At 44.1% G+C, this 14,034-nt stretch overlaps 1 protein-coding gene across 16 annotated transcripts in view; it reads right to left on the bottom strand.

Annotated features, from left to right (window-relative positions):
- PTK2 (protein tyrosine kinase 2) overlaps positions 1 to 14,034 on the bottom strand; it is a 779,173-nt gene that overhangs the window by 222,881 nt on the left and 542,258 nt on the right. For 15 of the 16 annotated variants that reach the window (XM_033930844.1, XM_033930848.1, XM_033930835.1 and 12 more), the window contains one exon: positions 8,299 to 8,388. In XM_033930844.1, coding sequence (XP_033786735.1) covers positions 8,299 to 8,388 — 90 coding nt within the window. Of the gene's footprint in view, positions 1 to 8,298; positions 8,389 to 14,034 lie in introns of those variants that run through there. The other variant, XR_004538103.1, reaches the window with a different exon arrangement.

The raw sequence follows: 14,034 nt of genomic DNA, 5'->3' as shown, positions 1-14,034 counted from the left end.
CCGTCACCGTCACCGCCATCCCTTTCACCGCCCCGTCACCGCCACTGCCATCCCATTCACCGCCCCGTCACCGTCACCGCAGCATGCATAAAAGCCTCAAACAGGTATGATTTTATATACTTATCTTTATTAACGTATAAAGGAAACATTCTTTACAACTTTACAACTTAGTTAACTATACAAAAACAAAACACAACCTGTACTTTTAATTGTCCTTATTTTTTAACCCGTGGATGAACAACAAATCATCTACAATCTTTGGATTCAGTCTAGTTCTCCTTTCTTCCACAGTCCTTCCTGCAATAGAGAATGCCCTCTCTGAAGATGTGCTGGTAGCTGGAATGCACACCCCTGACCCCCATCCCCATCATAATAGTAAATAGTACTAATTGTAATGCAATTTCTTCCATTCATTTTTCATGTACACTACTGTATATAATATTAATTCATTATGGTAACCACAAAATTAAAAGAAACACAAAGCACACTGTATGCAGAGAAAATATTAATTAATATTTGTTTCATTTTTCAAAGAGGTCAAGACAGATGACTAAAATATGCAATGTCACTTCAGAAACAACTATAGAAAAATAGACAAATATAATGCAAAATATAGATAACTGATATAAATTCTCAAAACTGACACATTTTGATCACTAAATTGAAAATAGTAATTTTTCATACAATTTTTCTATCACTAATCTTCCCCCACCCTATATATATTCCGCAGGTTTTCAAAGAGGTCAAGGCAGATGATTTTATGCAATGTCACCTCAGGAACAACTATACAAAAATAGACAAATATACCCCCTCCCCTTTTACTAAATCGCAATAGCGGTTTTTAGCACAGGGAGATGCGCTGAATGCCCTGCACTGCTTTCGATGCTCATAGGCTCCCTGTGCTAAAAACCGCTATTGCGATTTAGTAAAAGGGGGCCATCGTGCAAAATATAGACAGCAGATATAAATTCTCAAAACAGATACATTTTGATCACTAAACTGAAAATAAAATCATTTCTCCCACAAGTGGACATGCTTAGTTACGTCAGCTCTATGGCTGCTTTAACTGTAAGGTGCCTGAATCTAAGGCTATATGCTACCATTCTGTAATGGAACCTGGGAGCCCATTCACTGCTATAGAATAGGCGTTCCCTGTACAGTCTCAGGGTGCCTACGAGGAAGAACCCACTTGGAGAATTGCCCCTTATTTTTTTTAAGGATTATAAAAACAGAAGCAATAATGTGAAAAACAAAACCCAGCCTTAAAACAGGCTGAATTAATTTGTGAACCATTATTTAAAGGATACTCAGAAAAAATATTGTTTTCCCTTAACTTAAATGAAATAAACATATTCCTATCCATCATTTGACTATAGCTAAGGGCAAAAGAACCTCATAGAGCTGCAGTGAAATAGAAAAGTGATTTTGTTTTACTGTAATCTCTGCATTAAGTAGATTTGCACACCCCAAGCTCCTTAAATCCTGATGCACTTCTAGCTTTTCCTGTATCAGACTTTGCAAGATTAATAAATGGAGCATTCTTCTGCCTGCCAGTTAAAGGATGAAAAAAAAAAAAAAGCCTATAAAGTTCAAATCACAGCTTGACTAAACTTGAACTTTTTTTATTTCATTCTTCCTGGCTGACCACAATAAGCACCAAGGTTGGGGAAGGGGTAAAACGCGGACCTGATGGACCTCGCGGATCTAAATCCGTACCGCCTTAAAAATCTGAGGTCCGTGTCGGTCCGTGTCCATGGCGAAAGCAAGCAGAATCAGGTCCGATGTCCAGGCGTTTTTTTTTTCTCTCAAATGGTATACCACTACACTTGCTGCTTTTACTTGCTTCGGGCCTTCCTCGTTGCCGGGACCTGCCTACTTTCTGTTTCCGCAAAGGCAGGACCCGGTAGCGAGGAAGGCCCGAAGCAAGTAAAAGCAGAAAGTTGTAAGCTTCCCTCCGGGGCTCTATTGTGTGCGTGCTGGCTTCCCTTCTCTTCCCTCCGAAACCAGAAGTAGCGTCCTGGGGGGGGGGGGGAGAAGAGAAGGGAAGGCGGCACGCACACGATAGAGCCCCGGAGGGAAGCTTACAACTTGCTGCTTTTACTTGCTTCGGGCCTTCCTCGCTGCCGGGTCCTGCCTTCGCGGAAACAGAAAGTAGGCAGGTCCCGGCAACGAGGAAGGCCCGAAGCAAGTAAAAGCATGCTGGCAAAAAAAAAAAATAGGCAGGCGTCAAACAAAATTTTCGGCGCGAGTCAGCCCGGGAAGGAGCAGGATTAGCTGGGCGGTCATCTAAATCAGCCGGAGAGAACACTTACTTGTACCTGACGAAGTTTTCAGGCTTTCAGCTCCTCCCAGTGAAATGAGTGAAAAGTGAATCCAATCCAGCAAAAAGAACTGACCAATCAAGAGCCTGTATATTAGGGGGCGGAGTCAATGCGGCAACGTGCAAGTCGGGTAGAGAGAGTTGGAGGAGACAGATCACATGGCGGAGACAAACATGGCCGCCGGAAAAAATCTGACACCCGGTCCCGAACCAAAGACACACAGTGAAGACAAGGTAAATAGCGGTACATAGAAGGGGGTACATTTGCCTGCGGGGACAAATCTTTTCACCGTTTTTGCGGGCGGTGAAAACTTTTGTCCCCGTGTCTGCGGCGATTTGGCTATGGAGTCTCCATAACCCGCAGCCAAACCGCAGCCACGCCGTGGCTCCCTGCGGGGATCGCTCCCCGTGTCATTCTCTAATGCACATCTCCTTATGAGAAGCTTAGAGTGATATGGGGACTAAAACTATGCCAGGGTACACCTGGCGGGGCCTCCGCGTGTGCAGATCGCCAGACTTGATGGACCTAGGGACTGATCCGGAGATGGCAATTCTTATATTCTACAAAGGTTTTGGCATACTCATGTTTTTCTTCTTCAAGAAAAATGTACAGTTTTTGTTGTAATTGAAATATATGGGCCAACATAATGCCACAAGAAAGCCAGCGTGAGTGGCAGTAGTATAACAAATTAAAGATCACAGCATTTAATTCTTTAATTGTATTAAAGCTCTTAATGCTAAACATAGAATTCATGCAATCTCACAATCTCATAGTGATCATTTTAATTGTTTTAAGTACCTTCGGAAGTTAGTGCAGTAATTCCTCATTAATATTCTTTATGAAGAACTGCTAAAATTGTCATCAATCCTTAATATTATCCTTCATTATTTTTAAACTTTTCCTTTATGCAATATGAGATAGAAAAGCAGGGAGGGAATACACAAGAATATACAGCATCTTCAATGCATACAAAATGCAGCAATCAGACTCCTAATGAACCTGCATACCCAGGACTCCATTTCTCAGGCTCTATCATCGGCCCACTGACTACGGTCCAGAGGAGGGTGACGAAAATGATAGGAGGCTTGTGCCAGAAGACGTATGAGGAGAGACTGGAAGCCCTGAATATGTATACCCTAGAGGAAAGGAGGGACAGGGGAGATATGATTCAGATGTTCAAATACTTGAAGGGTATTAACGTAGAACAAAATCTTTTCCAGAGAAAGGAAAATGGCAAAACCAGAGGACATAATTAGAGGTTGAGGGGTGGTAGATTCAAAGGCAATGTTAGGAAATTCTACTTTACGGAGAGGGTGGTGGATGCCTGGAATGCGCTCCCGAGAGAGTTGGTGGAGAGTAAAACTGTGACTGAGTTCAAAGAAGCATGGGATGAACACAGAGGATCTAGAATTAGAAAATAATATTAAAAATTGAACTAAGGCCAGTACTGGGCAGACTTGCACGGTCTGTGTCTGTATATGGCCATTTGGTGGAGGATGGGCTTGGGAGGGCTTCAATGGCTGGGAGGGTGTAGATGGGCTGGAGTAGGTTTTAATGGAGATTTCGGCAGTTGGAACCCAAGCACAGTACCGGGTAGAGCTTTGGATTCTTGCCAGAAACAGCTAAGAAGAAAAAATTTAAATTGAATCACGTTAGGCAGACTGGATGGACCATTCGGGTCTTTATCTGCCGCCATCTACTATGTTACTATGTTATGTTACCCATAGCCAAATGCTGCGTCTTTAATAATAATAATAACTTTATTCTTTTATACCGCCATAATCAAAAGTTCTAGGCGGTTTACACTAAAAATAGCTGGACAATCAGCGAAATACAATAATACAGTAAAAAAATACAAATGTTTGTAAAATAGAATTTCAATAATAAAACTCTCAAGTAATAAACTTATTGAACAAAGTGGTCTTAATTAATTTCCGATAACATAGCTTGCTGAATACATTTACCTAACCAAGATTGTTGCCTACCAGCTTGAAATGCTAGGGTCCTATCTAAGAAGGTTTTATATTTACACCCATTAATTTTTGGATAAGCAAATAAGTAGAAGTTTCTAGTTTCTCTTGATGGTCTATGCAACACAAAATGAGGAAAAAGGTAAGCTGGAGACAATCCCGATATCAGCTTAAAGCAGATACAGGAAAATTTTAATAATATTCTTGCCTTCAAAGGCAGCCAATGAAGTAAACGATAATATGGACTAATATGTTAGTTCTTTTTTAAACCAAAAATCAATTGAACAGATGTATTCTGAATTATCCTTAGAAATTTTTTTGGGTGCTGCTAAATAGATGATGTTACAATATAAAACTAATGCCTGCACCAATAGTCTGAACGATAAAGGATCAAAATATTTTTTTATGGTTCTTAATTTCCACAATGTAAAAAAGCATTTTTGTACCACTAAGTTCATGTGTTCTGCTAGTGTTAAATGTCGGTCTAGTGTGACCGGCTACATGCCAGCTAAGCTTCCTCTATATATCCCAAATAGGCTGCTCTGCTCCCAGGAGGAAACATGTCTTCAAATACCCCCTTAGTCATACCCTTCAACTACAAAACATCAGACGACGATTCTACTTCCATTTCATACCAAACTAATGGAATCAACTGCCCCCATGGACCAAACCCCTTGAAGGGCTTCTAAACTTTAAGAAAGCAATAAAAAAATTATCACCTAATCCCCCTGCCTAATGCCATAAGGTTAAGAAGAAATGTACATTAAATGTATGTTGATCCTCTATATATATCAAGTTAGGATAAAACACTGTACTATAAACATAGCAAATTGCAAATCTTTTGTCTGTATACAATATATGTTAACCTTTATTCTGTTCTGAGCTTGTTGGGGAGAATGGGATAGAAAATGAATTAAATAAATAAATACAAATTTTTGAATTAAGTTTTATAGAGTGCTTTGACTGTGAATGGAAACTATGTTCAATTTACTATTTGACGCAAATCATTTCTGAAATCTCGATGTCAATGGAAAAGAAGCATATTGGAGACTCTATGGTGAGTGACGAGTTAAAAAATGGTGTTAAATTAATGAATTATGCTGGTGCTATTAGTGTATATTAACTTTTAAGCAACAAGAAATATTGTTGGATATCACAAAAATTTTAAGTTTTTGAGTAAAGAATGTACCTTCTACTCCAGTGGAGGTACTGTATATATCATAACTTAGGGGTTAGGGCTTGAAGCTATAGAGCAGTGTTCTTCAACCTTTTTACACCTATGGACCGGCGGAAATAAAATAATTATTTCGTGGACCGGCAAACTATAAGACTGAAATTTTTAAAAACCCCATTGCCGCCCCATCCCCGCGCGCTCGGTCCCATTAACCATCTGATCCCATCCGCACAAGCCTCAAATAGTTATGATTTTATATTGAACATATTTTATTAAAGTATAAAAAGAAACAATATTCTGTACAATTGTCATTTTATAAATATAAATAATACAGGGCAAGGATCAACAAAACCCCCGTCTCCCCTCCCCTTCACATATATCCCCTCTACTATCAAGAAAACTGAATAAGCCAAATTATTACAGAATGCTACACAAATATCATGCTAACAGAATACCACAGTCACACATGGCAGGAATGGTGTTAGGGGAGTGGAACTAGGGCAACTGCCTCCTGGTCAGAGAGAGCCCTAAGCCAGCTGGAAGCTAAAGACGCACTGCCTGGGCTTTGCACTCCCCAGTTATGTCTAACATCAGCTCTAGCAGGATACATATTTTAAATCTGATATATTCTAATCACAAAATAGAAATAAAATTATTTTTTTCTACCTTTTGTCGTCTCTGGTTTCTGCTTTCATCTTCTTTTCACTCTCTTCCATCCAGCGTCTGCCCTCTGTCTCTTCAATCCAGCATCTGCCTCTTCCATCCACTGTCTGCCCTCTACCCCTCCCCCTTCCATATGGTATCTGCGTTCTTTCTATGCCCCTCTCTCCTATACCAGATCTAGCATCTTTGTCCCTCTTTCCTTATTTTTCATCTGATCCCCCTTCCCAGCATCAATCTCTTTCTACTTTGTCATTCCTCTGTCTCTCCCCTTTCCCTCATCTGATCTCTCCATTCCATCCTGACTCCTTCCCCTCCTCTAATCTCCCTGCCAGCTGTTTCCTTCCAATGTTCCTCCTCCCCTGTCCAGCAGTACCTTCTCCCTTTCTTCCTCCCCTTATCCAACAGTAATTATCATCCCTTCCCCTTCTCCCCTGTCAGCAGTAGCTCCTTCCCCTCCCTTGTCCAGGAGTACCCCTTCTCCCTTTCCTCCTCCCGTTATCCAACAGTAATTCTCGTCCCTTCCCTTCCCCTTCTCCCCTGACAGCAGTAGCCCCTTCCCCTCCCTTGTCCAGGAGTACCCCTTCTCCCTTTCCTCCTCCTCTTATCCAACAGTAACTCTCGTCCCTTCCCTTCCCCTTCTCCCCTTGTCAGCAGTAGCCCCTTCCCCTCCCTTGTCCAGGAGTACCCCTTCTCCCTTTCCTCCTCCTCTTATCCAACAGTAACTCTCGTCCCTTCCCTTCCCCTTCTCCCTTGTCAGCAGTAGCCCTTTCCCCTCCCTTGTCCAGGAGTACCCCTTCTCCCTTTCCTCCTCCTCTTATCCAACAGTAACTCTCATCCCTTCCCTTCTCCCCTGTCAGCAGTACCCCCTTCCCCTCCCTTGTCCAGGAGTACCCCTTCTCCCTTTCCTCCTCTGTTATCCAACAGTAATTCTTGTCCCTTCCCTTCCCCTTCTCCCCTGTCAGCAGTAGCCCCTTCCCCTCCCTTGTCCAGGAGTACCCCTTCTCCCTTTCCTCCTCCTCTTATCCAACAGTAACTCTCGTCCCTTCCCCTTCTCCCTTGTCAGCAGTAGCCCTTTCCCCTCCCTTGTCCAGGAGTACCCCTTCTCCCTTTCCTCCTCCTCTTATCCAACAGTAACTCTCATCCCTTCCCTTCTCCCCTGTCAGCAGTACCCCCTTCCCCTCCCTTGTCCAGGAGTACCCCTTCTCCCTTTCCTCCTCCCGTTATCCAACAGTAATTCTCGTCCCTTCCCTTCCCCTTCTCCCCTGTCAGCAGTAGCCCCTTCCCCTCCCTTGTCCAGGAGTACCCCTTCTCCCTTTCCTCCTCCTCTTATCCAACAGTAACTCTCGTCCCTTCCCTTCCCCTTCTCCCCTGTCAACAGTAGCCCTTTCCCCTCCCTTGTCCAGGAGTACCCCTTCTCCCTTTCCTCCTCCTCTTATCCAACAGTAACTCTCGTCCCTTCCCTTCCCCTTCTCCCCTGTCAGCAGTAGCCCTTTCCCCTTCCTTGTCCAGGAGCACCCCTACTCCCTTCCCTCTCCAGCAAATGTTTCCTCTATGTAGGCTAGCGGCAGCTCTGTGTGCTTTTAACTTCGGCACACAGATGCCCCTAAGCAGTATTTTAGCTGCGGTTTCATGAGGCAGCCTCGGGGCCTTTGGTAGGCCGGCCCGCTTTGATGATGCGATGTGGGCCGGCCTATCAAAGGCTCCGAGGCTGCCTCATGAAACCGCGCTAAAATACTGCCTAGGGGCAGCTGTGTGCCGAAGTTAAAAGCACACAAAGCTGCCCCTGCTTGTCTGGGGGTGCAGAGACATACGCGGCAGGAGTAGGAGGTGGAAGGCAGGAGTGTCGGCATAGCGCCGGCAACAGGAAGTTGCACGTCAGCTGACGCCGGCACTTTTTCCTGTGGCTGGGGACCCGAATCCTTTGTGGACCGGCAACATTTTTTTGCGGACTGGCACCGGTCCGCGGACCGACGGTTGAAGAACTGTGCTATAGAGCACAGTACATTGATACCTGTTTTAAGTTTGAACCAGCTCAAGTCAAATTCTGACTTTTTTAGACTAAAGTAATTCTTAAAGTAACAAATTTCATAAAAACTATTTTTATTACCACTCTTTTTTATGGTGAATGCTGGATAGCAGATTTCTTTTTTTCATATATAGTAATACTTACCAAACATCCATACATCACTAGCTGAGGTAAAACGCCTAAAATTTATTGATTCTGGAGCCATCCATTTGATAGGCAATTTCCCTTTGGAAGCTGTAGAGAGAGAGAGATTTGGAAATATCTATAAGAGAAATTCTTGCTTACTTTTTCAGACAATAAGATTAGCATTTTTATTATACAGTGTATACCCTACTTTTATAGTTCATCTTTTTTTTTTTTTTTTTTATAATTCACAACAACATACAGCGAAACTGCTTTAAGAGCATCAGACATAACTGGAAAGCTTGGACGCCTGAAACAGGTGCTCTAATCAGAAAATACAAATCTTATTCTGTGGACACACTCAACAGAACCAACCTGTGACAAAAAAACTAAATGCACTGCTCTAAAAGGAACTAGGAGTGGGAATATGTCAGTGAAAAAAAATTGAAGACAGTAAGGTAAGGAATTAGGCTACAGAGAAGTGAACAATTATAGGGCCATATGGTGAGGCCAAACAAGATATGCAGCAAGATGACTTGAATGCAGTGAGCAGCATAAACAATGAGAATGTGAAAAGGTAGATTTTGGAGATAGAGATTGATATTACCTTAGTGAAAGGCAAAATTAAGGATATGGTTAAAGAGAGTCGGACAGATTTGTCAGACATAGGAACATGCATGGATAATGCAGCAAGTTTCCCGGAGATGTATAGTAACAGTAAATGATGGCAGATAAAGACCTGAATGATCCATACAGTCTGCCCTGTAATCACAGACATTGCAATTTCATGATTAAATTAAAATGTCTTTTCTTTCTTATTTTGGGGCCATAGACCTTAGAAATCTACCCAGTACTGTCCTTAGGTTCCAACTACTAGAGTTGCCATTGAAGCTCACTCCAGCCTATCCAAACCATCTCCTATGCTGGATTCAGACTGTGAAAGTTTGCACATTCATATTCTAATTAGCAATCATCTGTGTTCAACCCTCACTTTTTTAAATTCCATCACAGTTTTCCTCTCCACCACCTCCCTCAGGAGTGCATTCCAGGCATCCACCACCCACTCTTGAATAAACTTGGGCTGAATATAGGACCAAAAGTTGTGACCTGGATAAGAAACTGGTTAAGGGACAATCAGAGGTTAGTAGTTAATGGAATTCGCTTGGAGGAAGGATGGATGAGCAGTGGAGTGCCTCAGGGATCGGTGATGGGACCAATTTTGTTCAATATGATTGTGAGCAACATTGCCAAACAGTTAGAAGATAAGGTTTGCCTTTTTGAAGATGATACCAGGATGGACACCAAGGAGGGAACCACTTGTGGGGCTGGAGGACTCTGTTCAATTTGTCCACAAGAACATTCTGTTTTCAAGTCAAATAAACAGCCCTGAGCAGTATTCTTCAGGCAGCTGCCCAAGTCCATATGTGGATTTCTTCTTGACAGAGGTGGTGAGAGACTGTTTCCTCTTGTTTGTTCAAGTAATACATTGCAACCTGATTGTCTGTGTGGACAAGGACTACCTGATGGAGGCAACAGTCCTGAAATGACTAGAGAGCATTCCAGATTACAGGTAATTCTAAGAGGTTGATGTGAAGAACCCTGTGTGTAAAGGCCATCAAGGTGAGCTCTCCAACTGATCATTGAGGCATCCATTGTAAGAACTTTTGATGTGGAGAGGGTTGAAAAAAGTCCCCAGATTAGACTGTGTGGAAGCATCCACCACTGGAGAGAGTCACTCAGAGCTGGGGTAACGTTAATGCGAGCTGAGAGTATCCCTGTGGCTTGAAACCACTGAGAGGAGAAAAGTCCACTGGGACACCCACACCCACAAGTGAAGTGGAGCCAATGATGTTACATGGACTATTGAAGGCATGTGATCGAGGAGGTATAGAATTTGTCCAGCAGAAATGTGCCCAGCAGAAATGTGCCCAGCAGAAATGTGCCTGTCCATTTCATTACGGTAGAAATCTCAGCCTTGGATGATGTCTAGGAGAGTTCAAATAAACTCCAACTCTGAACTGGTTGAAGATTTTGATTTGGGATAATTTACTACAAATCCCAGGAGCTCCAGCTAAGATGCCAACTAGAGGAAGAGGGAAGGTTGTGAAAATTTATGCCTGCTGTCCCTGGATAACACCTGTTACAGGTAAGTAACTGTGCTTTACATCCAGGCAAACAAGAACATAAGAATTGCCACTGCTGGGACAGACCAGTGGTCCATCGTGCCCAGTAGTCCGCTCATGCGGTGGCCATTAGGTCAAAGGCCAGTGCCCTGAGACTAGACTTACCTGCGTATGTTCCGGTTCAGCAGGAACTTGTCTGACTTTGTCTTGAATCCCTGGAGGGTGTTTTCCCCTATAACAGCCTCCAGAAGAGCGTTCCAGTTTTCTACCACTCTCTGGGTGAAGAAGAATTTCCTTACATTTGTACGGAATCAATCCCCTTTTAACTTTAGAGAGTGCCCTCTCGTTCTCTCTACCTTGGAGAGGGTGAACAACCTGTCTTTATCTACTAAGTCTATTCCCTTCATTATCTTGAATATTTTGATTATGTCCCCTCTCAGTCTCTTCTTTTCAAGGGAGAAGAGGTCCAGTTTCTCTAATTTCTCATTGTACAGCAACTCCACCAGCCCCTTAACCATTTTAGTCACTCTTCTCTGGACCCTTTTGAGTAGTACCATGTCCTTCTTCATGTATGGCGACCAGTGCTGGACACAGTATTCCAGGTGAGGGCATACCATGGCCCGATACAGCAGCATGATAACCTTCTCCGATCTGTTTGTGATCCTCCTCTTCATCATTCCTAGCATTCTGTTCACCCTTTTTTCCGTAGCCTCGCATTGCGCAGACGGCTTCATTGACTTGTCGACTAGTACTTCCTGTGGGTCTCTCCAAGTATTGCACCAGACATCCTGTATTTGTGTATAAGATTTTTGTTACTGACATGCATCACCTTACACTTATCCACGTTAAACCTCATTTGCCATGTCGCGGCCCATTTCTCGAGCATGTTTATGTCACGTTGCAGGTCTTCGCAATCCTCCTACATCTTCACTACTCTGAATAACTTCGTCTCGTCTGCAAATTTAATCACCTCACTCGTTGTACCAATTTCCAGGTTGTTTAATATGTTGAAGAGCACGGGTGCAAGCACCGAACCCTGCGGCACTCCACTTGTGACACAAGCAGTATATTCTCACAGATGGCACTCCCTAGCTATTTGTAAAGGGATGGAGGGAAGTTGGCACTTATGTAGAGAATAAATTTTGTATAACTGTTTTGTCAAACAGACTGTCCTGTCTGGAATGAGTCTCCATACAGTAATAGGACATGAAAGTATGTATTGAAGACCAGGTGCCAGCTTTATAGAGTGGAACAAAAGCAACTGAGGCTGCCATTGCTCTAACATTGTGTGCTGTGACTCGACCTTCTAATGTTAGTACAGTCTGAGCATAGCAGAAGATGTAGTCTGCTAACCATGTAGAGATTGTTCTCTTGGTAACCAGAGTTCTGAGTCTGTTAGGATCAAATGAGAGGAATAGCGAATAGAGGCTCTATGAGGATTTGCACAATTCAAGTAATAAGCCAAATAATGTTTACAGCCCAATGTATGAAGTGCAGCTTCACCCGGATTGGAATGTGGTCTTGGAAACAAAACACATAGAACTATAGACTGGTAGAGATGAAATTCCAAAATGACTTTGGTTGGATTTTGGAATGAGTGCTCTGTCATGGTAGAAGGTTGTATAAGGTGGATCTGAAACTAGAGCTTGAAGTTCGTTGATGTATCGAGCTGAAGTGATGCAAATAAAGAAGACTACTTTCCATGTGAGGTTTTTGAGAGATGAAGATGCCAATGGCTCAAATGGTGGCTTCATGAGACTGGAAAGTAAAACACTGAGGTTCCAAGAAACTGAAGGGGCTTTGATTGGAAGTTTTGTGTGCATCAGTTCCTTCATAAATTTAGAAACCAATGGGTGTGTAGCCAGAGGTTTATTGTGAAGAGGAATGTGAAAGGCACTGATGGCACTAAGGTGCACTCTAACTGAAGTAGTCTTTAGAGCTGTAATGGGTAATTCAATACTGAAGACAGGAGACATGTATCCGAAAGTAGAGCTTGCTGTATAAAAAAGGAAGTGAAGCAAGTCCACTTAAAATGATAGCAACATTGCGTGGAAGGTTTCCTGGCAGCATCAATGATAGCTGAAACTGGAGCAGAGAGATGAGTATCATTCAGTCACGAGAACGAGAGGGCAAGGAGCAAGGAGGTCGCGCTGCTTGCTCATTTTCGCGTTACTCATTCTTTTATTTTTAGTTTTCATTTCTGGTTTCATTTAATTCCGTTTACCTTTAATTTCATTTAATTTCAGTTAGACGTTTGCCTTTGGCCTTTTCGACCGCTTTCGATCTCCTTTAGATGCCGCATCATGGCAGAGAGCCTTCGGGCGCTGGGGTGGAGAGCTGCATGCCGCGCCCAGGAGCTGGGGCAGTGAGGCGGCGGGAAAGCCGAGGCCAGGACGCCACGGGAACCACCACTGTCGATACCCGCCTAGCATCAGCCCGCCCGGCATCCACCCGACGCGCGTCCTGGTGGGGAAGAGTCGCCCACATGCCGCAGTGGAGAGCTGCACTCTACAGCATAGAGCCAAGAAAGAGGCGCGGCAGAGAGCCTGGATCAGGGCCGAGGCCACTGCGGGAGACCTACAGCAGTGCCGCTCTCCCCCACTAGTGCCGCCACAACCCACGATAGCAGCGCTCCCCGTCTGGATGCAGTGGTGGAGCGGAGAGACACAATCGGGATCTAAGCGACCGTGCTCCCAGGCGCTGCGCATGGGAGCTGAACGAGGAGCGCCGCGGATGTGCTGCTGCCTTCGTCGGCCTCTAGGAACCAGCGTGGGGAGGAGAGGGAGAGCAGGAGCCTGACCCCGTGAGCAGACAATCCACGGGAAACCTGGAGGATCGGCACTGATACCAGAGGGCAGGGGACTAAAGCAGGAGCCCGATCCTGCAAGCAAACAAATTGATTCCCCATCCCCCGAACCAACAGGAAAACCTAGAAATCTACACCGATACCAGCAGGGAAACTTAAAAATCAGCAGCAATACCAGCACCGATACCAGCGAATTGATCCACCCTTCCCCCGACCCAGCAGGGAAACTTAAAACCAACACCGATACCAGCAGGGAAACTTAAAACCAACACTGACACCAGCAGGGAAACTTAAAAATCAGCACCAATACCAGCAGGTAGGAGCCCGACTCTGCAGGCAAGTGAATTGACCCGCCCATCCCCCAAACCATCCTTCCCAAAACTAGCACCAACACCAGCGGGGAAACTCAAAATGAGAACCAACATCAGCAGGGAAACTTATAAATCAGCACCCATACCAGCGGAGGCAGGAGCCCGACCCTGCAGGCAAAAGAATTGATCTGTCCATCCCCGAACCAGCGGGGAAACTTAAGAACCAGCACCAATACCAGCGGGGAAACTTATAAATCAGCATAGATACCAGTGGGCAGCAGGAGAGAAAGGCAGGAGGCCGGCCCCGTGCCTGCAGGCAAGCGATCTGCTCTCTCCCCCGACACAGGAAGTATCAAATAGCCATTAGGACAAGAAGAAGTCAGTTCAACCTACAAGCATCCATCTCATATTGCTCCTACTAATCTATTTAATATGCAATAACATTAAGGAGGTTAAGTCACTCTATCCACAGCTACACTTAACCCATTACCCTGCTTTACACACTAGGTCTATAATC

Source organism: Geotrypetes seraphini, chromosome 2 (assembly GCF_902459505.1).
Source record: "Geotrypetes seraphini chromosome 2, aGeoSer1.1, whole genome shotgun sequence".
Taxonomy (NCBI): domain Eukaryota; kingdom Metazoa; phylum Chordata; class Amphibia; order Gymnophiona; family Dermophiidae; genus Geotrypetes; species Geotrypetes seraphini.
Note: the sequence above shows the minus strand (reverse complement) of the source record. Positions and strands in the feature narration are given on the sequence as shown.